At 39.2% G+C, this 22,993-nt stretch overlaps 2 protein-coding genes across 3 annotated transcripts; both read left to right on the top strand.

The window, feature by feature from the left end:
- Positions 1–3,808: 3,808 nt before the first annotated feature.
- LOC103711101 (receptor protein-tyrosine kinase CEPR2-like) lies at positions 3,809–12,342 on the top strand. 2 transcript variants are annotated; one of them, XM_026806231.2, is made up of 5 exons: positions 3,809–4,198; positions 4,606–4,685; positions 4,841–4,937; positions 8,523–11,127; positions 11,715–12,342. In XM_026806231.2, exons 4-5 carry the CDS (start codon positions 8,550–8,552, stop codon positions 12,062–12,064), a joined length of 2,928 nt encoding a protein of 975 aa, XP_026662032.2. In that variant the 5' UTR covers positions 3,809–4,198; positions 4,606–4,685; positions 4,841–4,937; positions 8,523–8,549; the 3' UTR covers positions 12,065–12,342. The 2 variants fall into 2 exon arrangements, with proteins under 2 accessions (XP_026662032.2, XP_026662033.2); XM_026806232.2 differs by lacking the exon at positions 4,841–4,937.
- A 470-nt stretch (positions 12,343–12,812) lies between these two features.
- Positions 12,813–21,299, top strand: LOC113462997 (serine/threonine-protein kinase-like protein CCR4). Its single transcript, XM_039130800.1, has one exon. It carries the CDS (start codon positions 18,810–18,812, stop codon positions 21,210–21,212), a length of 2,403 nt encoding a protein of 800 aa, XP_038986728.1. The 5' UTR covers positions 12,813–18,809; the 3' UTR covers positions 21,213–21,299.
- The last annotated feature ends 1,694 nt before the right edge of the window (positions 21,300–22,993 follow it).

The following is a 22,993-nucleotide window of genomic DNA, read 5'->3' as shown; positions in this document are numbered from 1 at the left end:
TGCTCGTCAAAAGTAGGCTTCGAGTACTACACTGCTTTAGCATGAGCTCTTACTGCTCGGGTCTATTTCTGATAAATGCTACTATCAACAGCTCTGCCAAATAGAGCCTAAGCATTATAGTAAAATTTCATTGCACCAGCATTTCATAGTGGTTGTGTTTGTCAAAAGTAGGCTTCGAGTGCTACACTGCTTTAGCATGAGCTCTTGCTGCTCGGGTCTACTTCTGAAAACTCCATCAACAACTCTACCAAATGGAGCCTAAACATTATAGTAAAATTTCACTGCACTAGCATTCCATAGTGGTTGTGCTCGTCAAAAGTAGGCTTCGAGTGCTACACTATTTTAGCAAGAGCTTTTGCTGCTCAACTCTACTTTTGAAACTATACTATCAACAGCTCTGTCAAATAAAACCTAAACATTATAGTAAAATTTCACTGCACTAGCATTCCATAGTGGTTATGCTCGTCAAAAGTAGGCTGCGAGTGCTACACTGCTTTAGCACGAGCTTTTACTGCTCAGCTCTAATTCTGAAAACTCTACTGTCAACAGCTCTGCCAAACGGAGCCTAAGCATTATAGTGTAACTCACCTCCGATGTATATGGTTCTACATGGTGGAATCATGCACTTTTAGTTGGTAAGACATGCATTGAAAGGCGAACCAATAATTAGACAATCTTGTATTTCAAAAATTAGAGAGAGAGAGAGAGGGTATTGGAAGGTTAGTTAATCATTGTGCATAGTGATTTAAAGGTCAATATAAATAAAGACAAGAAATCCTATGATTCAATTCCCTCCACATTTTGCTTGCAAAGAGCATATCAGCTGTCCATTTTGACATGGGTCCATCAATTGAGACCATTCGATGATGATGCGACGGATCACCAACCATGTCCAAGTATCGATGGGGCCATCATAACTTTGAAGGCACGCATTGAGTCATAAGCTAGTTAACTGTACATGAATTTGTCTCTTAGGATACGCTTCAGGGTTATAAATATCAGTAGGCCCCAAATACAACCACCGATCAGACGGCCCTGATTGCATGGGCGGTGCGATTTAGACTTCGCGGTGGTCGACCACTGTCCAATTTCAATGGGTCCACAATGATTTGAAGGTTTGCGCTCCCATGCACAGCAGTAGCACTATCATTAAATGAAGACAGGATTCCATAAGAAACGCATGTGAGCTTACCTTTCTTTTCTTGTATCATATACAAGGAGAAAAACAATATATGTTTTTTTAACTGAACAAGCTATTCGGTAAATAACAACAGATATACATACAAACATACATACGTGCGTACACACATATATGTACATATATATATATATATATATGTATGTATATATGTATGTATGTATGTATATATAATTTATTAATATGATATATATTGCAGCAGGCTCATGAAGGATCGAAAAGAAATTCTCTCTCTTCTAAATTGGCTTGGATCTAAACTTGCACAAGCAGTAAAATTTTGTTATGAATCAAGTATTTCCTCCAATTAGGGTTGCGGAGAGATATGAAACTTTCTATAAGCAGCTAATCTTATTCGGTAAGTAAATGAGTGAAATTATTGAAAATAGTTTTAAACCTAGTTCAGGAAATGCATAGCTTGTACTCTTGATTAATCTATCGAGTCTCAACCTCTAGATCAACATATAACAGGCAAAATTAACTCAAAGATTACACATATATGCCTACGAGAGGCTTCAGGCTCCTGCTAATCTCTTAAATAAGCCATTGTGAGTGGCGAGTGGTCAATTTTGCTTTTATCTTTGTTTCGAAGAAAATATTTAGCTAAAAAATTAATCAGAAAACTACTTGGGACTGAAAGTTAGATGTGAATTCAAGGGGAGAAAGAAAAAGATCGAGTAAAAAAAATCATCTAATAGCAGGCCACAGTCCACATGACTACAAACGTCACCTACTTTGGTGATCTGACCCATGGATTAATAATTGAATAGCAATGGGGATCTTTAATTAGGCAATTAAACATTGTAATTAGGGGGATTCTTTGATGGTTGCTACGAATCCCTAAATGTGTACAATTTTGTACCTCTGGCTGATGCCTGATTGACATGTGGCAAGTGGATGATTTAAGTTATCCTAGTGTTGGGGGGACAAGGACAGGAGTTTTACCATTATATACTAATGACGTGCTTAAAATATGATTAAGAATTATAACTAATTCCGAGTGATGGTGAGAGGTCTCTTCAGCTTTTAGTTGTTAGTTTGCCGCCCTTAAGTTGAGATCTTCTCTTTGGTTTTGGATCTTACGAAGAATTCCAAATATCTAATTATGTTGGAAGCCCCTATTTTTTTCTTAGATTTTTGTTTGCATGAATATCTTTCTAAAAATTTAAATTTACGCAAATACCCTTTTAAAATTTATATTTATTTCTGTATCCTCATTAAATATTGTTTTTACACAAATATTCCTAATAAAACAGTTCTTCTAACACTGTTAATAAAAATCATATTTATTTTAATTAAAAATAAAATAAAATTTTGAAATTACTTTTTTGTCTACAACACAATCGTCGTTTTTTTTTTGGCACTTGTATCCATTATGAATATTTTAGTCATTTTAATTTGAAATTATTAATTTTTTAATAACGATAGATGACATGGGTATATATGCAAAAATAATGGTAAAAAAGGATAGAATAACAAAAATATTTATACAAATATCAAATTTGGAAGGATATTCATGCATTAGAAGGGTATGTGATCTGGATAGGAAAGCTGAAGACTATTTTAGTAATTTCATTGCCCTATATAATAGCCATACGTATGGTTATTTGATCTAGAAGGAATATGATGGATTAAGATAGGGATGTTACCATCACGTAGAAATTATTAAGATACTTGCAAATCAAACATAAAAGGACAAACACATGTTCTTATAATTTCAAGAAGGAAATTAAGTTTTAATTATGGAACTTCCTGATGGGGACTTTCATTATAGGTGGGGCTTGAGGTTTAAATAATTCATGAAAGAGATCTCCGAAGACATTAGGGGCTTCGATTCGATCTGTTTTCGATTATAAAAACAATTAATAGAAGAAAAACATAGCATCTTAACAAAAGTTAAATAAGATGCATATAATTGGAAATTTTAGTGGGATGCAATGGCTAAATATGCTGCTAATTGAAAAAACTCCAAACAATACAACAGAAAAAGGGTCAGGAAAGTCTCAAAGTGTCTTGATATCATTATCGTTAATATTTGTTATATGTTCTTTAATTCTTCACATAATTAAAAAAACTGATAACTTGTCAACAAACTCAAACAAATTAATATTTACATCTTCACCTAAACAAACAAATATTTATATATGGCAACCAAAGTATATCAACTAGAAGGAAATAACAGTAGTCATCTTTCCCTTCAAGCTATGTCAGTGAAAGTCACTTTCTGCTTCAGAATATTCGGACTATAGTGAGCAATAGAGTAGCCTTTCAGATCGCATATATATTGAAAAAGATGAAAAGGGCTGTGAATTGGATGTTTTCGTATGTAGTTTGTTGTTTTGGAGGTATTTAAAAACCGTTGTGTTTTGAAATTTTTTATTTTTAGATTTTATAGTGGATATCCGTATCAGATTTGTGTGAATTATGAGGGTATTATAGTCATCAAATACAAACTTTTTTCCGTTCGGTACGTAATATCGAATGTGGCGCCAACCGCAGGCTCCCCACCAGTACCCGCCGCGGTATGGTTCCCGCTCAAAAGATAAGGGGTAATGTAGTCATTTCACACCATACCGGCCGCCTTTATAAATTGTGACGGCTAAGTTCACCCTCCTCTCTCTCTTGATTTATTCCAACCCTTCTCTTCTTCTCTTCCCCGGAAAAATTTTTCCGCTTTTCTGCTCTCCGATTCCTCCAGTTCCTCTTTTTCCATCGATTTTTATCCAAATATGACGGTAAAGAAAGCAAAGGAATTGGGTTTTTTAATCCATTCTTCCAGGATTTGGAGGGTTTCTTAACCGTGGAGCGACGGAGAGGGTTCAGAAATATAATTCCCTCGTTCTTCTCCGATGTCCAACGAGAAGTTAGGGTTCTTGGAAGCGTGTTGATTTGCCTTCTGAGGGAGAAACTCCGATCATCAAAAAAGAGTCGATCGACGGTCGTAGATAAAGAAAGGATTTCAGGCGATCGAACCCTAGTGGAGCTTTTCTCCAGACTTCTTTGGTAAGAAATTGTTCAAAAAATTTCTCCATTTTTCTTATAGAGCTAGAAAATAAAGAGAAAAAATAGAATCGAAGCTTTGGTTCTCTTTTTTTTTTTCAAAAAAATCTTTTCCTAGTATAAGGTTTTAGCTAGAAAATAAAGAGAAAAGGAATGAAGAAATAAAATAAAAACGAAGCTTCGGTTGCTGCTGATGCGCCCTTGCGATGGGATCCAGACCGTCCATTCTTCCATTTATCTTCGAATCTTTCGAATCTACCAGCCATTGGACGGCTCCGATCTGCCGTATTCTAGATATTCTACTTTATGCTACCCGTTTTCCTTTCGAAACCTTTTCGTATATTCCACATCGCTTATATTTATTTTTTAAAAGAAAAATTTAACGCATCAAATTTTCTGTTTTCCTGCAGATCCGCTCATCAGACGGAGGAGATCCCTGGATCATCCAATCATCTTCTAGCCCGAGTTAGGCCGGCTTCTAGAAGATACGGTGGGTTCTCACATGGTGTTCCCTTTTCTTTGTGTGTCTTTTGGTATAACTTGTTACGGTGTAGCTGCTGAGCTCATTTTGGGGTTGTTTATTGTGTTCGTCGAGATCATGACATGATTAGATGTATTATCTGACGGTGGATTCTTGATGACCAGGCGGGGGTCCCCACGGGGGCTTAACGGCGTTCTCTTCTCTTTCCTTTCCTTTTTTTTTCCAAGGCACGGGAGATGGCGGAGTAGCGGGTCCGCGATGGTACGTTTTGTAGTTCCGTTTTGTTCATGACTTTGGCACTAGTAAAAGTTTTGTTGACCCGTTGACGGCAATGGACTCACGGACGGTCTTATAGGTCCTGAAAAGCGGTCAAAAGTGGGTTTACCACCACGGAGTGGTGTTATCTCACGGTGGAGCCCTGTCTCCACGTGAGTGATGACGTGTCATCCACCTATAGGAAAGTAATGCAGGACCCATTGTGGGAACTAGCATTGCAATTGAGCTAAGTGGAGTCGAGTAGCTAGAAGCTCGAGGTCGACTTGATTTAAAATAGTCGGGCTTGAAACTTGGCCTAAGATCGATGAAGCTTTAATATCTAAGCTCGAACTCGTTCCGATAGAAAAAAATAATGCATTATTTGAGATCAACTTGACCCAATTTGGATATCAACCAAACCCGACTCGAGCTCAAATTCGAGCTATGGTCATAATTAAAAAATATAATTAAAACAAAATATAACATAATATTATAGTTTACAATATTAAATTAATAATATATATTATAAGTAAAATATAATATTATTAAAAATATGTATTTTCGGCTAGGTTCGTGAGTTTTCAAGCCAAGTATTTTGCTCTTCAAGCTTAGTGACAGCCGAATTGTGCTCGAGGAGCTCGTGAGCTGCTCAACCCATTCGTACCCTTAGTGAGTACTGCTTTCACCATATTGCGGTGGTTCGACTCATTGGAAGGTGGACCCTATGCTGCTCACTCCATAGAATCCTGACATGTAATCATAGAAGGCGGTGTTCTAGAATTATAGATAAGCATGGGCCCAACCCCCTCTTAGCCCAAGTTTGGGATTTATCTCAGCCAGGGCTTTAGGGATAGCATGTTGGCCTGGCCCATACACCCCAGAGGCTGATAAGCTTAACTTGTTGCAATTCACTCATTAAATTGTTTAACATTAGGGCTGGAGTACATGCTTTATGATTTAGAATTAACGATAAGCCATTCAAATTGAAAATCCAAACTATTGAAGATAATCTATAGTGTAAAAATGTCTAAAAATAAAAATTCACGTAGTTTTGTGGTCTCAACCAAATCAAAAAATGGGTACAAAAATGAGCGAATATTGTAAATAATATTATATTTTACTTGAATCTAATCATCAAAGTCCCGTGAATTTAAGTCTACCCATGTTTTAAGATGTGTTCTTCATGATCATGCAAGATTTTGAATTTATGTCTCCTGCCATGTATTAACTCACTAGTACAATTGTCACCCTTCATTTTTTATCTATTTCATGTGTGGATTAGAGATTACTGAAATATATAAATTTAGGTTTCTAGGTTTTGTTTGTAGTATAAATTACCTTCAGGTATGAATCTTCAATTTGGATGATCCATTATTGATGTTGACATCATTATTTTTTTCCAAAGATTTAAGACCAGCATAAGAGATGGCTTGGTTGTCAGGAGTATGAGACATCTATATATTTTTATATCATGGAACAAATATAAGCTCTAACGTAGCATGCGTCGAGCATGATCTTTAGATAGAAACAGGGTTCAGAACATGTAACCAAAGTGAAGTAGAAGACTGCCAAGAGGACTTGAGTTTGCCTGTCCGAACGTATACGGTGTTTCCCCACCATTGTTCAAAAAAAGGAGTGAAGTAGAAGACATAGGTGAACCAACAAATTATTTGCTTAATAAAAGTGGCTTAGGTATTGGGACAAGGTTACAACTCTAGAGATCTATGCTCCAACCTTAAGTAATCCCTGAACCCTCTTACTTAAAATGACATGGTTCATGTCAATCTGGGACTGTCACGTTCATGACCTCATCTATCTCCTTCTACAACATGACTAACATGATCCACTCATTATACATCATTAGTGAAAAACTCCTGAAGAGAGTAAATTTGCAAAAAGTTATCCCCATGTTTATTGCTGTCTTGCTATTTGGTTTTTACGTCTTTTTTCTGTATGCATGAGTCATCCTCAGAAATAAAAAATGATCAGGAACCTATATCTGATTAGACAGATGAGAAAAATTCTGTTGAAGTCACTGGGAATAATATTTTGTGATAATATTTTAACTTTATTCCTCTAGATGTTAGAAGTCGTCAAATTCTAGCTTCTGTTTCACAGTCCCTCAACCAATTCACGTACTTTACAAGGTGTTGGCACTATGGTCTGTCTAACAAATACCAAGGCTTTATGCTTTTCTTTCATCCTTGTAATCAAGACCTAATATGTATTCTTACTGAAACCTTGTTTTTTTGTAATCTAGACCTCGTTGGCATTCATAATGAAAAAAAAATGAAAAAGTTTTGCCTCACCACATCCAACCGTTTGGTTGCATTCATAATTGTTTTCCTGTGATAAAATTCTTGATCTTTACTACAAGATATCAAAGCTCTCTGTTTGTTTGTTTCATAAACAAGAAAAGAGAGGTGAATCTCAACAATCTTCTAGTGGTTTTTCTAATTGCAAAAAGGAGACACACAAAGGCTTGAAGTATGGTTTTGCATGCAACGAGGTTAGGCATTTGAAATGAAAGGTAGAGAACCTAAAAGAAGTGAAACAGCTTTAAAGGTTTTCTGATGATGCTTTTAAAGGTTTTCTGATGACACTATCTTACAATTTTATCTCTAGAGTTCCTTTAGACTCTTTGAGATTATGTAGTTTCACAGTTCCTCCTTTTTCACCTGCTTCTGCTCTGCGAGTGCCACGATTAATTTCCTACAATCTATTCCTACTTGACATTTACTTTATCACTTCTTGGGAGAAAATATGATTTATTAAGCACACAAACTACAGCAAGAAGTAGATATCTCTGAGTCAAAATTTAATACACTAAAATTCGAAAATAAATATTACTCAAATGCCTGAGATTGCTGATTTAGTTTCACACACATATTTAAATGTAAAGTTGTTTCTGGTACCAAAGTTTTATTAGTCAAATGGAGGAAATGTTAAATGTAGATCAATACAGTGTGATCAAATATAATCACTAGATATGACAAAATGAGATAAAAAGAAATTTTCCATTTATATCTGCAAAAATACTTCTTGATGGTGTAACTGGTCATGTTTCCCTGGTATTTGTTTCTTCTTCCCCTATCTCCATGGATTTTTTGCGTGTTGATAATGAGTAACCTGGTCTTATAGCATCATACCTCCAATGTGTGTTTGCTGGAACTTCACCATTCAAACTTTAGGAATTTGAATAGAGTTTAATGTAGAATGAGCTGCACTGTTTGGTCTATCCTCACTGCAGCGGTGGTGTCGGGGGCGGCTGTTGTCATAAGTGCAAATTAAGTTTGGCAGATCTCTTTCCATGAATTACTCTTCTTAATATGCTAATGGTTGTTCAGCCTGCATTTGATGTTCTCTATATTTCAAGCACCATTGCCATTAAAATTTTCCATTTAGAAATGTCTAAATATGGAGTAAAATCGTGTCTGAATCATGACCTCATAAGTCTTCATACTATTGTTTTGTCTACTAGTTTAAATCCATCTTCTTCAGGAGTGGTCCAGTATTAATTTCTGTTTCAGATCTTCTTATCCTTTCTATCTCTAAGTAACATCTTGTTTTCTGTTGTGATTGTTCTCACAGGCTTGCTGAATTGGCAAAGACAGTCTCATGGAAACTTCATCCAGTGTAATTGCACTGTTATCACCCTTGGCAATGGCAAAGTTCTTACTTCCCCTCCATTTATTAAGCACCCTTCTGCTTTCCCTTTTCCCGATCTCAAACTCCCAAGCAGTGGAAACTCAAGCTCTCCTGCACTTCAAGAGTCAATTGATTGATCCTATGAATTATCTTGGAAGCTGGAAAGAGTCAAACTCCCCATGCCAGTTTTTTGGTGTCACATGCAACTCCAACTCTGGGGAAGTTACTGGAATCTCACTTGCATATAAGAACCTTTCTGGAGAGATCTCACCATTAATCTCTGTCCTTAGCGGCCTTGACACACTTCTTCTTCAGGAAAATTCCATCTCAGGCGCTGTTCCTTCTGAGTTGAAGAATTGTGTTAGTCTTCAGGTCCTCAATCTCTCGATGAACAGTTTAACAGGCCAATTGCCAGATCTTTCAGCCTTAAGGAACTTAAAAGTTCTTGATTTGTCTACAAATGGCTTTTCCGGTAAGTTTCCAGCTTGGATTGGGAGTCTATCAGGTCTGGTTGCACTGGGTCTTGGTCAGAATAACTTCAAGGAGGGAGAGATTCCACCAACTATTGGAAATTTGAAGAACCTAACATGGCTTTACTTGGCTAAATGTAATCTGAGAGGAGAGATTCCAGCTTCTGTATTAGAATTAACATCACTAGGAACTTTAGATTTCTCCCGGAACCAAATTTCAGGAACACTTCCTAGAGAAATTTCGAAGCTACAGAAGCTATACAAGATTGAGCTCTACCAGAATAATTTAACCGGAGAGATCCCACCTGGGCTTGCAAACCTCACTCACTTGCGTGAACTTGACATTTCCCGGAATCAAATGACTGGAAAAATTCCTGCTGAGCTTGGTAATCTTAAGAATTTCACTGTCATCCAGTTATATAGTAACAACTTCTGGGGTGAACTCCCCAAAGGATTTGGAGACTTGCAGTTTCTCATTTCATTTTCTATCTATGAGAATAATTTTTCTGGAGAATTCCCAGTAAATATCGGCCGGTTTTCACCACTCAACGCTTTGGACATATCAGAGAACAACTTCTCCGGTGAATTCCCAAGGTTCTTGTGCCAAAACAACAATCTGCAGTTCTTGCTCGCACTCGATAATAACTTCTCAGGTGAATTTCCTGATTCTTATGCTAACTGCAAGTCTTTGCAGAGGTTCCGAATTAGCCAGAATCGCTTCACAGGGAGACTTCCAGATGGGTTGTGGGGACTGCCATATGCCACCATCATTGATATAGCAGACAATGCTTTCATTGGAGGGATATCTTCAGAGATTGGGACCTCAACTATCTTGAATCAATTGTGTGTGCAAAATAACAAGCTTTCTGGTGAGATTCCTGTGGAGATAGGAAAGTTATCCCAGCTGCAGAAATTATATGCTTCCAGTAATTCTTTCTCAGGTCAGATACCATTTGAAATTGGAAATCTGGACCGGTTGACATCTTTGCATTTGGAGGATAATGCTCTAACTGGGTCTATACCATCTGAACTCGGTTCATGTAGTAGACTGGTAGAGATTGATCTTGCACAGAATGCATTGAGTGGTAACATTCCAGGAACACTCTCCCAGTTGGCCTCTCTCAATTCAATAAATCTTTCACAGAACCTGATTGCTGGCCCTGTTCCAGATAGTTTACAATCATTGAAGCTAAGCTCCATTGACTTTTCCAAGAACCGATTAACAGGAAGGGTTCCTCTGGGTCTTCTAATGATTGCTGGAGATGGAGCATTTTCTGGCAATCCTGGTCTATGTATTGATGGAAAGTCAGGAAGTGAAGGGGGTCCTGACTTGGGCATTTGCAAGATGGATGGCAGGCACAAGGATATCTTAGGAAATAGACTGGTTCTGATATCAATCATTTTATCAGCTATGGTCATGCTTTTAGCTGGTTTAGTGTTTGTGAGTTATAGGAGCTTCAAGCTTGAGGAATCTGATAGAGAGAAGGATCTGGAGGAGGGCATGCACAATGACTCAAATTGGAAAGTGGAATCTTTCCAACCGCCAGAACTTGATGCAGAAGAGATATGTAAGTTGGAAGAGGAAAATTTAATTGGAAGCGGGGGCACTGGTAGAGTTTATCGATTAGAGCTGAAGAACAGAGGCACAGTCGCGGTGAAGCAATTATGGAAAGGGAATGGAGCAAAAGTTTTGATGGCAGAAATAGATATATTGGGGAAGATCAGGCATAGAAACATACTGAAGCTATATTCCTGCTTCACCAGAGGGGAGCTTAATTTTCTTGTATATGAGTACATGCCTAATGGGAATCTTTATCAAGCTCTTCATCGGGAAATCAAATGTGGGCAACCAGAGCTGGACTGGAACAAGCGGTACAAGATTGCTGTGGGTGCAGCGAAGGGAATCATGTATCTTCACCATGATTGTTCACCAGCCATCATACACAGGGATATAAAATCCACCAACATATTGCTGGATGATGAATATGAAGCAAAAATTGCTGATTTTGGGATAGCAAAGATAGCTGAGGAATCAGATTTAAGTTGTTTTGCTGGTACACATGGTTACATTGCTCCTGGTATGTTCATATTCCATTCTATAGTCTTGTGTTCTCAAATACAGTAGCCGGTAAAACTTAATCAGTTGCTTTTCCTCGATTTCAATTGATGTCATATCATATTGCCCACATCTTTATATCAACTGCTTGAAGAGATCTAGTTTACTCATTAGTCTGCTTCTTATTCTGTTAACTTGTTCTTTCTTTTGCAACGCTTTTGTTCCATTAGCTTAATTTTGTAGTTTAGACCATAGTTGCTATAGAATGCAGGATTTTTTGTTATTTAAGATTATAATATATGCTTTCATTCTTGATGATGTCAAAAGAATCAACCTACTTGTTGATCACTTTGTATTTGTTTCTTTTATTTGCCATTAAATGGAACAGAAAAAAAAGGAGAAAAGAATTTTTTAGCTGCTATTCTTTTTTACTTTTATCCAATAATATTTGGTAGGAAGACACTACTGGTTTTAAGATGTTGAAAAGAAGAAAGTTCTTATTATCTGTAGTATTTTGATTTTAGCTTGCCTGTGGTAATCCATCCTATTTCATATGCATTCATCTCTCATATTGCTTCAGTCTCTTAAAAAATGTCTTTGAACTTTCAGAACTTGCATATTCACTCAAGATAACTGAAAAGAGCGATGTCTATAGTTTTGGTGTTGTCTTGCTAGAATTGCTTACTGGCCGTAGTCCTATAGAACCTCAGTTTGGTGAAGGCAAAGATATTGTCTGTTGGGTTTCAATGCATCTCAGTGGCCAAAATGTCGCAGAAGTTCTTGACCCTAGGGTGTCAAGTTCTGTGGAAGATGAAATGATAAAAGTTTTGAAGGTTGCTATTTTGTGTATTACCAAGTTGCCAACTTTGCGCCCGACCATGAGGGAGGTGGTAAATATGCTTATCAATGCTGATCCTTGCACACCAATTATGAGGGAAAAGAACTGTGGTAAGAGCTGATAGTTTTATTGGGCAGGCTCTTTTGTACAATGACTATAGATGTTTTAGAACATTGAAGTTAATGTTTAGTCAGTATAGGCTCTGGATGCTTATAACTCGGTTCAATCTAGGTATCAATCTAAGTGTAACGTAAATTACAAGTTCCAAGGAGTGTTGTCTTCAAGTGGATACATCTGGTTTTATAAGTGGATGTACTGGGCTTTATGCCGTGTATGATTATAGTGTGTTGATTGACTTTTCTGTCTAATGAAAAGCGATTCTTATTTTATATACCTAAAGATGCGATCATTTTTACACCTTTTACAGCAGTTGTATCTGTATCATGTACCAAATTTGCTATTAGTTATCTGGCTACGATTTTCTTTACACAGCTATGCTAGCTCACACTGATATATGCAAAAGCTGAAAACTGATGAAATTCATTAACAACAGATATCTGATGCATATCCAATCAGCAACATTTAATTTCTTATGCAACTTCATACATTACTATGTGATGAATTAATTGGTGTTGATTGTCAATTAAGTTGATACCATATTTTAGCACTAGTATGTGCCCGTAATAGTTATATTCTTGGAAGAATCAGATCGTCTCATTGTAATGCATTCTTTAAAACGATCTGAATCTTGTGTTTATTCAATGGGTTGAAGCTAATTTCTTTGTTATGGTCATCAAGAATTAGTTTAAATTAGGATTTAATTAGTCTGTATTCTGAAGAAAAAACTTCAATGAAATCACAGCATCCACATACTTAGCGGTCCTCATGAAATCACATTGTAGATCCAGTGACACATTGGTGACTCCTTAGGTTACTCCCTTTTTTCTTACTTGTGCTCTTCTGTTCAGCTAAAGAATCATGTAAAATGTATTCCAAGGACTACTAACCACACTTGGGTCCTCCACCAGACTTAGGAACCTCCGAGAAAATATCAAGTGATATTTATATCTGCATGATTTCTCCAAAAAAGTATGTCTATATCTGTGTGGTTTTGCACAAGATTACCAATTTTAGGCCTGTGTGGTGTGAGGTGGGGTGCATTTTGTTCTTGCAACATTGGCATAAGACCAGGATGACTTCTCTGTTGCAGTGTCTATTCATCTAATCCTATTTAACTGAAAACAGAGGCTAACAGCCTGCGAAGATAACTATCCTTTCTTCCTACTTTCTCTGTCTTGTTGTGTGCCAAACAAGGCATGATTGTCTTCATATCTATCATCAAGACAAGGTCTCTCCCTTCCCTCACTAGTGCTTGATGTCTAATTGGTTTGAGTATTATAGGTGAGCATGTACCGTTATGCCTATTGTATTTATTGAACTTTCGTGTCAAGTTAGGGATTTGAACATAAGACAACAAATTTTTTCAAACTTTTGATGGATAATACCTAAATTATCTTAGTCGTTTTGATTATTATACATCTTAATGGGAGGCCTATACTTAAAGATAATTCCTTATGGAAGTCCGACTAACATCACGAGAATTAACTGGATGTAAGACAATTGAGAATGGCCTTTTGTCATCCATCTGCAAGCATTAAGAAAAATAGAGTGGAAAAGTTGAATGAAGCAAGCAATATAGTGGGGACATGCATTAAATGCATAATAGTTTTTTTTTTCTTTTTTTGTACTCAATTGGCCTAGTAGAATTGTTTGTTAGCAGCTCTGAAAACAATGATTTGTAAAGGTGATATGCCAGAATCTCTCCACTTGCAACTTTATATTATCCATTCTTTTATATCATATTTTATTTTTTACTATTTATTTGGAACTTTCTATGTTAATAATTGGCTTAAATTATTCATATTAATGGTTAGGCAGGTCCCAAACTGCCAATGCATGCGATGCTTTCAATGGATCAAGAATGATTTTTAGTTTACAGACATGATGGGATCATCATTTAATAGTGATGTTTGCTTGGGAGTCTAGGTGAGGTGGGTTGGGATAGTGTGGATTGGGGTTGGGGATGGGATGGCTCTGGCAAGCAACGGCTCATCCGTGACTAATAGATGGCAGTCTTTGTATAATAGTTTTCCAAGGAAGCTTTCTACAAGGTTTTTATCCATTCATGATGCTTTTAATTTCATTGGATATGATGACAAGAGGTGAAGCTAATATTTTGAGGAGGTTAATATCTGCTTTCTTGATCAAGATTGGGTTGTTTCTCATAAATAAAAGAAGAGCTTAGAGCAAGTCTTCAAAATCTTTGAAACCAACTCTTCTATAGATAGATAGATGGGTAGATAGATAGGACTGCACTAGTTTTTAAAAGAAAGATTTCCATCAGGTTTTTTTATCTATAGATGATACTTTTAGTTTCCTTGGAAATAGTGATTAGAGGTGCAGCTAATATGCCGGAGAGGGTAATATCTGATTTCTTGATCAATACTGGATTGCTTCTTATAAACAAGAGAAGTGATTGGAACAAGTCTTTAAAATCTTGAAATCTGACTCTTTTCAATTTTGCTTTTGCTACCTTCTTCAGGAGTTGGTAGGTTTTCCTTGTACTTCACTTCATTTTCTTAAAGAATTAGATCAATCTGTCTAATTCTTCTCTCAACCAACAACAAAAAAAAAAAGAAATGTTGAGTAGATTGTCATGGCGTAGCATAATATACAAGTGTAGAAAATTATGTATTACTTTTATTAATAGATAACACTCTTCCTCTACAAATACATTTTTTTTAAAAAAAGGAAGAAGTGGTGATGGTCTCAATAATAATACAAGGTTCATGGCGAATTGATGGTCTCAATAATAATACAAGGTTCATGGCGAATTGATGGTCTAATGTGGGACAAGATTCATTAATTAATGTATTCAAACAACTGATGATCTACCTCTCTAAGGCTCTAACTAAGCATGGTCTCCACAAATAATTTCCAAGCATCTAACTGCCTGCCTTGGACTTGAGCTTGGCCGCCGCAGCGCCTGAAGGAGAAGGGAGTTTAACCTTGAGAGTCCAAATCAAGTATTAAATTGGTTGACTTTCGTGAGTGGACGTTGGCCAACACAATTTGGGTTGAGTGAAGTACACGTTGGGGTTGGTGGGCGTGAGGCCACAACACAATCTGTTCAAAGTTGGTATCCTTCCTGTAGATGACCTGCCAAGTGTTCAATAATTATAGTTTGAAGATCAAACAACCATTTAAATAGGTTTTATAAGCTCATGTGGGGCTCATTTATCAGGTAGTTTTATGTCCCTCTCCTGTTTTGATACAGTGTTTTTGTTTTCTAATAATAATAAAAAAAAACTTGTTCAGATGCAACTTGCTGAATACTGTATAGGTCGATCATCCTCACATAAGATTGTAATTTGTCAAAGCGAGTGATGTTCTTGGATCGGAGCTTATGAGTTGGAACTGGAAATTATATAGTTGTTAGGGTTAATCATTTCGTTCATAACTCATAAGCTCTCTTTTTTCTGAGGAAAAATGGAGGACGTGAGGCATTTCCCTTGATTTTATTTGAAAATTACTTAACTACAAAGAGTATTTACATGTCGACGAGAGATTACAAGTGAAAAATTCTTCTATTCCTCCCGTGCCATCCTTGCCAAAACAAAGAGCCATAAGTAGCCAATCCTAACCTCTCTTTATACTTTTATGAGTTTTCCTTGATCTCCAAGATGTGCAAAGAGCATGAAGATTGGAAGGCAATCCAATCTATCCGAGGCATCTAATAAGGGTGGTCCATAGATCTTGTAAAAGGACATGTAAGAAAAAGGTAAGTTGTAGTTTCTGTAATAGGACTTTACCCAAAATGGCTAGCTAGAAGGTATTATTTGAGTTTCTTGATCCTGCATAAGTACTTAAGATCTTCTCGGTAAATAACCGATATGGGACTAAACACACACCTGCATGGATCCTCATAGTTTCTACACCTGCATTGCATAGAAAGTACTTAAAAACCCGACCACCCAGTCTCTCAGTTTTTCCTTTCAAGAACATCACGAGCGTGCAGCTTCTTTGAAGAGTTGGCCAGAGGAACACCTTAAACTTTTTCTGGCACCTCAGCTCTCCGGATGAGTTTGTGGTAGAAAAAACATTGACTCCTTCCATTTTTTTTGTAAGCTTCCAAACTGGTTTACAACCAATTCTAGCAGGTCTAACTATTAAGTGGAGATCAATTAACTGCTGACTTGGATGGTTTGAAAGTTTGTTGAATCACCTATTTTTCTTTGTCATTTTGTATAATCAATAATTAAAACCATTAGTGGGATCACACAAATGGAAAGTTGGGGATTTTGCTGTTTGAGACTAAGACAGACATGAGCCAAGAAGAAATGAGATCTAGATATTTACATCGAGCAGTGCTTTAGACGCGTGCAAAAAAAAAGTCTGAAAAGATGATATCATGGAGGGATGAAAAAAATCCGGCCAAATGTGATGTCATTTACCTAGATGCGAGGACGGTAATTGTTTTCAAAATATACTTTTCTTCATCGAGAATAATACATTACAACGATCTATTTTTAGATAGAATAAAAAAGAGAGAATGAATTAAGCCTTGCAAGTGATTATTAGGAGTCCATCCCTCTTTCCCCCAACTCCTACGGTCCTACCCCTTCTCATTCAATACTAACCCCATTCAAAAATATTTTCTTTTTTTTTATGAAAAGAGAGGCAAAGCCATCCAGCTTTTATTAGAAAAAGGCTTTACAGAAACTCTAACCCCATTCTAAAATGAGATCACAAAAGGTTCCTAGAATAACAAAGTTGGTATTTGATCCAAAATTAACTGCACAACCTCACATGTCTCACACCAAAAACTAGTTTTATGTCCTCTTGGAGAACCAAAATACTTTATCATATTAAATGAACCAAAATACTCTGTAGTGCAATTCTGGTACCAAGAAAAAGCTACATTATTAAGGCAAACTGTATTGTTGACTGAATTGCCTCTTTTATTGCTCATCACTCTGGAGGGTTTATCTGGATGGACCACGTGTCTGCGCTGAAGCCTCTATATAGCCTTTGTTTTCTGATTTTGTTGGCCGTATTCACATTTGTCGGATGTAAGCCACCGTTGTACACGAAGAGAGAAAAAAAAAAGCTTCAGCATCATGTATCATAAGAGAAGTAGTGCTATGGACCAATACTCTGTCAATCTCATGAATTACACTCATCTCGTTCCATCATATGGCATTACTGAGTATTGAAGGCTTTTTTCTTGATAGCCAAGAAGGAAAAGGTCGGCCAGATTCCAAACGAAGTATCCTTCAAAGCCCCAAACTAGACCATCAAGTTGTCAAAACCATGATGTTCCCATGAGAGAGGTCAAACTGTCAATGGCTGCCATTTGTTCACGTCTTCCATCCAAAGTCCTCCATCTGAGAGGCTGTGTCCCACCAATTCAGCCAGTTTTGTTCACCAAGTAGAATGGTGGTTATGATTAGCCATGTAAGTCATATTTGAAATATTCTGATTTCCCATCCTTTTCTATATCACTTCTGTCAAAGAAAAATCTTTATCAAATTAGGTGGGGGAAATGAATACATCTGGTCCGTGATTTTGGAGGTATTAAGATCCTTTCACCAATTATTATAATTTAATTTTTCTCCAAATATATGCTATAATTTATTGCAAAAATATGCTTCGTCGTATAATGAGCAATCATAGCAAAATTGATATCGACAATTCTTATAATATTTTATGAATAATACAATCATTACTTTAAGAGAATCCAGGTATAATTAGAGTAAGAGTACTCTATGTTAGTGAAGGACTCTCATTTGGAAATAATTAATCCTCTGAATTATAATAGTAGAAGCCGACCTAGATCAACTATATGTAATGATGTTTAATTTGAATTTGAGACCTCTTGCTTGGAGAGGAATGTACCAACTACCGAAGCTAGCAGTTGTTGGTAGGTTTATTCTGAATTATTCCCCACTATCCTTTATGATCCAATAATTTTGTTCTAAGAAGCTGACCATTCAACCTACTTTTTTTCAAGAAAAAAATCCTTTTTTGACAAATCTTCAATGACTTGGTATGTTTGTTAACCCCTACCACACAAACAACCATGCACTCAAGACAAGTATAATCCCTAACTTCTCTTTTCATTTCTCAGATACTAAACACCCAACTACATGAACTCTATGTTGCTTAGATGCACCAGAGAAGTCATGTTTACTGAACATAGGAATCGAAATAATTATTTGCTTGGACAAAAAATTATTTGAACTTTTCTCTCTTTAATAAAAATGCTTTTGCATGCACAAAAAGATAAAAGAAGAAAAGAAAAGAAGAGAAAAAAAAAAGGCCCCTACCAACTTTGCAAGCACTAAAGTTTAAAAGAGACTGATGAGATGCCTCCTTTTTTTTCCCCTTATTAGTCTTCAACGAACTCCAGGTTCATTCACACTCACTAGAGATGATAATATCCAAATTGAACACAAAATAACAAAAGAAATGGTCTGAGAACAGAGTTAATCCTCCAAGACTCCCTACTCTTAAGCCTTGGTTGGTAGAATTCAAACCACTTTGTCTTCGGTCTTTGTTCTCTCTAAAGCCTCCTTACCATCCCACCTTGCCCATCAATTAAAAACCATGTCATCTCATATGCACCCAAAAACAAAACCATCTCATCTCACACCCCTTCAAAAATAATACTCCAAAAAAGAAGGTTCCAATTACCCTTCAAACACCTTCTCCTTCTCATTTCTCCTCTCTCTCTCTCTCTCTCTCCTTCCCTTCCTTGCTACGATGATATTCTCTATCCCCTTAACCACCTTTCTTCCTCTCCAATGTCTCTCCAAAACTACTCCCCACTTCTCCTCCTCCTAGTCCTGCTTCTCTTCGTTTCAATCCCCTCCATCTCTTGCCATCTATCCACCGTCGCAATCTCCCACGTCTCCAATGGAACCATAGTCTGCGCTCTCCTTCCTTCGCACACCAGCAAGCAATTCGACCTCAATTGCACCAGCATCGCCAAAAGAGTCCAGAGGAACTACCCGCCGGCCAACAACGAATCCTACGCCGCCATCGCCGCCGGCGACGGCTTCCTGTGCGCGCTCGGACCCACCGCGGTCTCCAATGAATCCTCCATGCGCTGGTGGGAATTCAAACAAGAGTCGTCCGCTAATGCTTCGATCCAGCATTCCAAGCGGCTCTACCACGGGCCGCCTCTCGTATCGCTCTCCGCCGGCGACACCCATGTCTGCGGCCTCCAAGGCGGCGCCACCCGCAAACTCGACTGCTGGCGATGGCCGCAGCTTGTCTTCCCTGAGGAGGTTAACTTCACCGACATCGCCGTCGGTGCGGAGTTCGTCTGTGGATTATTATCAGCGTCCCAAGAGATCCGATGCTTCGGAAATGATTCGACCGTTGTAGGCCGTGAGCCCAACGGCTCTTTTGTTGAAGTTGCCGCCGGATCTCAGCATGCGTGCGGGATCTCCAAGTGTGGTGAATTGGTTTGCTGGGGAATTGGTGCTCCCAAAGTGGATGCAACATTTGAGATCACCTCCTTGGCCTTAGGAGAGAACCGGACCTGTGCTCTGATTACCAATGGAACAGTGCAGTGCTGGGGGGGGAACTCTCAATTACCAGATGACCTCTCCAAGTCTCAATTCGTGGGAATCGAAGCCAAAGGCAATACTCTGTGTGGGATCCTCATGGCTAATTACTCCTTGGTTTGTTGGGGGAATGAGATCTTCGAGTCCCGTCCCATGGTGTTCGACCGCGTGCTGCCCGGAGCTTGCGCACCGGCGTCCAGTTGTTCTTGCATCTTGGCGGACTCTGCAAACATCTGCAGCCATGGCGCCGCCATCTGCGAGCCATGTTGGTCTGTATCGCAAGTTAATCCTGCACCGCCGTTACCACCGCCGCCGCCGCCGCCGCCGCCGCCAAAGTCAAATTCAACAGCACCACCTCAAGGAACAAGCAGTAACAGGAGAAGGGTAGTCATCATAGTCCTCACCACCGTCGGCCTCGCCGTCGGATTGGCTGCGACTGCCATATGCTTCATCCTCCTCCGTATTTACCGAAACAGTGGCCGAGTCCATGACATGGTGAGACTACATGGTGCAGCAGCAGCAGCTCCGCCGCCGCTTGAAGCAGTGGAAGGCTCGAACCTACCGATCGACCGGCGGCTGAGCTTGATGATCAGCCAAGGCCACAGCTCGACGATCGAGGAATTCCCGCTGGCCGTCCTCCTTGCCGCCACCAACAACTTCTCCGACGACCACAAGATCGGCTCGGGCAGCTTCGGGTCAGTCTACCGTGCAACGCTCGATGACGGCCGCATCGTCGCCATCAAACGCGCCAAGGCCCCCGCTGCGACCGCCGCCTCCACCTCCCACGCCGACCGCCGCCGCCGCGACCGCGACCGCGAAGCCGCCTTTCTCTCCGAGCTGGCTCTCCTCTCCAGAGTCAACCACAAGAACCTAGTCCGGCTCCTCGGCTTCTGCAGCCAGGCCGGCGAAAGAGTTCTGGTCTACGAGTTCATGGTCAATGGGACGCTCCATGATCACCTCCACAAGCTCGCCGCCCCGCCGCTGGCTTCGTGGGCGGCGCGGCTAAGGGTGGCGCTCGACGCGGCTCGGGGGATCGAGTACCTGCACGTCTACGCCGTGCCGCCCATCATACACCGAGACATCAAGCCCTCCAACATCCTCCTGGACGCCACGTGGACCGCCAAGGTCGCCGACTTCGGCCTTTCCCTCCTCTCCCCCTCCCCCGACGACGACGGCGACGGCGGCGACGACGACGATACATGCCACATGTCGTCACCACGAGCCGCGGGTACCGTCGGATACATGGACCCCCAGTACTACCGGCTCCAGAACCTGACCGCGAAGAGCGACGTCTACAGCTTTGGAGTCGTCTTGTTAGAGTTGTTGACCGGGCATAGAGCGGTACACCGGAACGATGAGAGCGGCACACCGAGGAACGTCGTGGAGTACGCTGTACCCATCATCGAGGCGGATGACATCCACCGCGTGATGGACCGGCGGCTGCCGCCGCCGACGCCGAGCGAGATCGAGGCGGTGGCGTTCGTGGGCTTCTTGGCGGTTGACTGTGTGAGCCCAGCTGGCAGGGACCGGCCCACGATGACGGAGATTGTAGCCGGGCTCGAGCGGGCCGTGGCAGCGTGCGCCGCGCCATCATCCACGGTTCTGCGAAGGTCCGCCACGGCCCGGTCCATCTGACACGTGGGGCAAAATTTTTTGCACGTACTTTTCTTTTTATTTATTTTATAAAAAAATTCTTATTATTATTTTTTAAATTTCAGTCTACTTGATTTATCAAAAACCCGATGGTTTCTTGGAGTATTTTTTCTTTTTTTTTGTTGCTAAGGTGAGTGGACCACACTAGACGAGTACGGATGCATCCAATAAAATCAAAAAATAAAATACCTCAGAGTGCTAGGGGCAACTCCCCATCTCTAGCCTACAAGGTACGATTCGAGTGACTGGCTACATAAGCAGCTACCCAGTCCGCAGCTCATTAGCTTTTCAGAAAACATGATCTGAAAGGCCCCTCCATCCCTTACCATTACTCAGATATCTCAGAGCAACGGGTGGACGCAACCGTTAATCTTTGGACCCCTCCAAGACGATGGAACTTATCCATAAAATTGGAATATTTTTCTTAAAAATTAAAATTTTTAAATGAACGAAAAATTTCAGCTGTTTTGGGATGGTCAAATACTAAAAAAAAAATTAAATATATTTCTGGATTTATAGGTTTATAATTCTTTAATGGTCTATTTACTAGCTTGAAAAAAACTATGAAAACAATATCTAGATTATTTTTTTTTAGTTTTTAGAATAATGGAGTGGGAGAAGGGAAGGTTAGCATGGTGAGGTGGCTGGAATAAAAGAAATGGAAGGGTGAGGTCGGCAAAATGCTCCCTTCTTTCTTGCAGGTACGTAGGTATATAAAATTTGAGGCCTGGTTGGGTTTGGAAAAGTCTAAAACTAATGCAGGTGGTGGTGGAGTTGTACCAACTTTTTTCTTGGGTGGGGACGTACCCAACCAACGCGAGTCACGGAAAGGGAGGAGACTTCCTGCATGGCGTGACGCATTTGAGATTTTTGGAGGGGCATGAGATCAGGAGTAGGTCTGCTTGCATTGAAAAGAAGAGAATATAATGAATGGTTTGAAGGTGGAGGATGGATTCTAAAAGCTATTTTATTTGTGTTGCAATATTGAGTGCCTTGCACGTTGAAAGAACGTAGTATTCATCATTTATCTACACCACGTATAATATAATGAACATATAATGAACAACTAATATGGAATTGTTTTCTTCTACTTGGTACTTTCATATCTTGTTTGAGAATGAATTGGACAAAGCCAGAGAACGGAGGAGCACTTCGTACCTTCATATCGTAGTAATTATCCTTCTTCTCCTTCTTTTCTTTTTTTTTCTTTTCTTTTTTTTTTTGACTAAAGCGGAAGTATCATAATGTGTACAAATATAATTAAGAAAATCAAAAAGCAGCACATCACGGAGAGCCGTTGGTAGCTTCATCTCACCCTTCCATAGGTGGTCGTAGTTCCCCGAATGGTTAGCAACAAAAGATGCTACCCAGTCTGCCGCCCCATTAGCTTCTCGAAATACGTGCTTCATCTGGAGCACCAATTCATCATGAATCATAGCCCGAATATTTCTCAAAAGCGGATGGTAGTCGCCGACTCCACCCAAAACCTGCAGGATCTACCCAATCACCGTCGCCGAGTCATCCTCTAGCAAGGCACGCCGAACATAACACAAAAATCGTAGTAGTCATCTTTTTCATATATCTGCATACCACAGAAATCGTGCTTGTTCTAAACACATGCGTAAAATTATGAATCGAATCATTCGACATGCATTTTTTTATCAGTTGTATTATTTAAAGAAGTATGTATTTGCATTTTTTAAGAGCATATATTTAGATAACAAGATATTACAAGACTAAATATATCAAAAAAATAAAAAGGA

Source organism: Phoenix dactylifera, chromosome 10 (assembly GCF_009389715.1).
Source record: "Phoenix dactylifera cultivar Barhee BC4 chromosome 10, palm_55x_up_171113_PBpolish2nd_filt_p, whole genome shotgun sequence".
Classification (NCBI taxonomy): domain Eukaryota; kingdom Viridiplantae; phylum Streptophyta; class Magnoliopsida; order Arecales; family Arecaceae; genus Phoenix; species Phoenix dactylifera.
The sequence above is the reverse complement of the archived record's forward strand: the minus strand, read 5'-3'. Positions and strand labels throughout refer to the sequence as shown.

Bases quoted from the DNA above. Each gene is read 5' to 3' on its own strand.
- LOC103711101 (XM_026806232.2), top strand. From the start codon at position 8,550: ATGGAAACTTCATCCAGTGTAATTGCACTGTTATCACCCTTGGCAATG. The intron at 11,128-11,714 runs GTATGTTCATAT...TTGAACTTTCAG, and splicing joins ACATGGTTACATTGCTCCTG to AACTTGCATATTCACTCAAG.
- LOC113462997 (XM_039130800.1), top strand. From the start codon at position 18,810: ATGTCTCTCCAAAACTACTCCCCACTTCTCCTCCTCCTAGTCCTGCTT.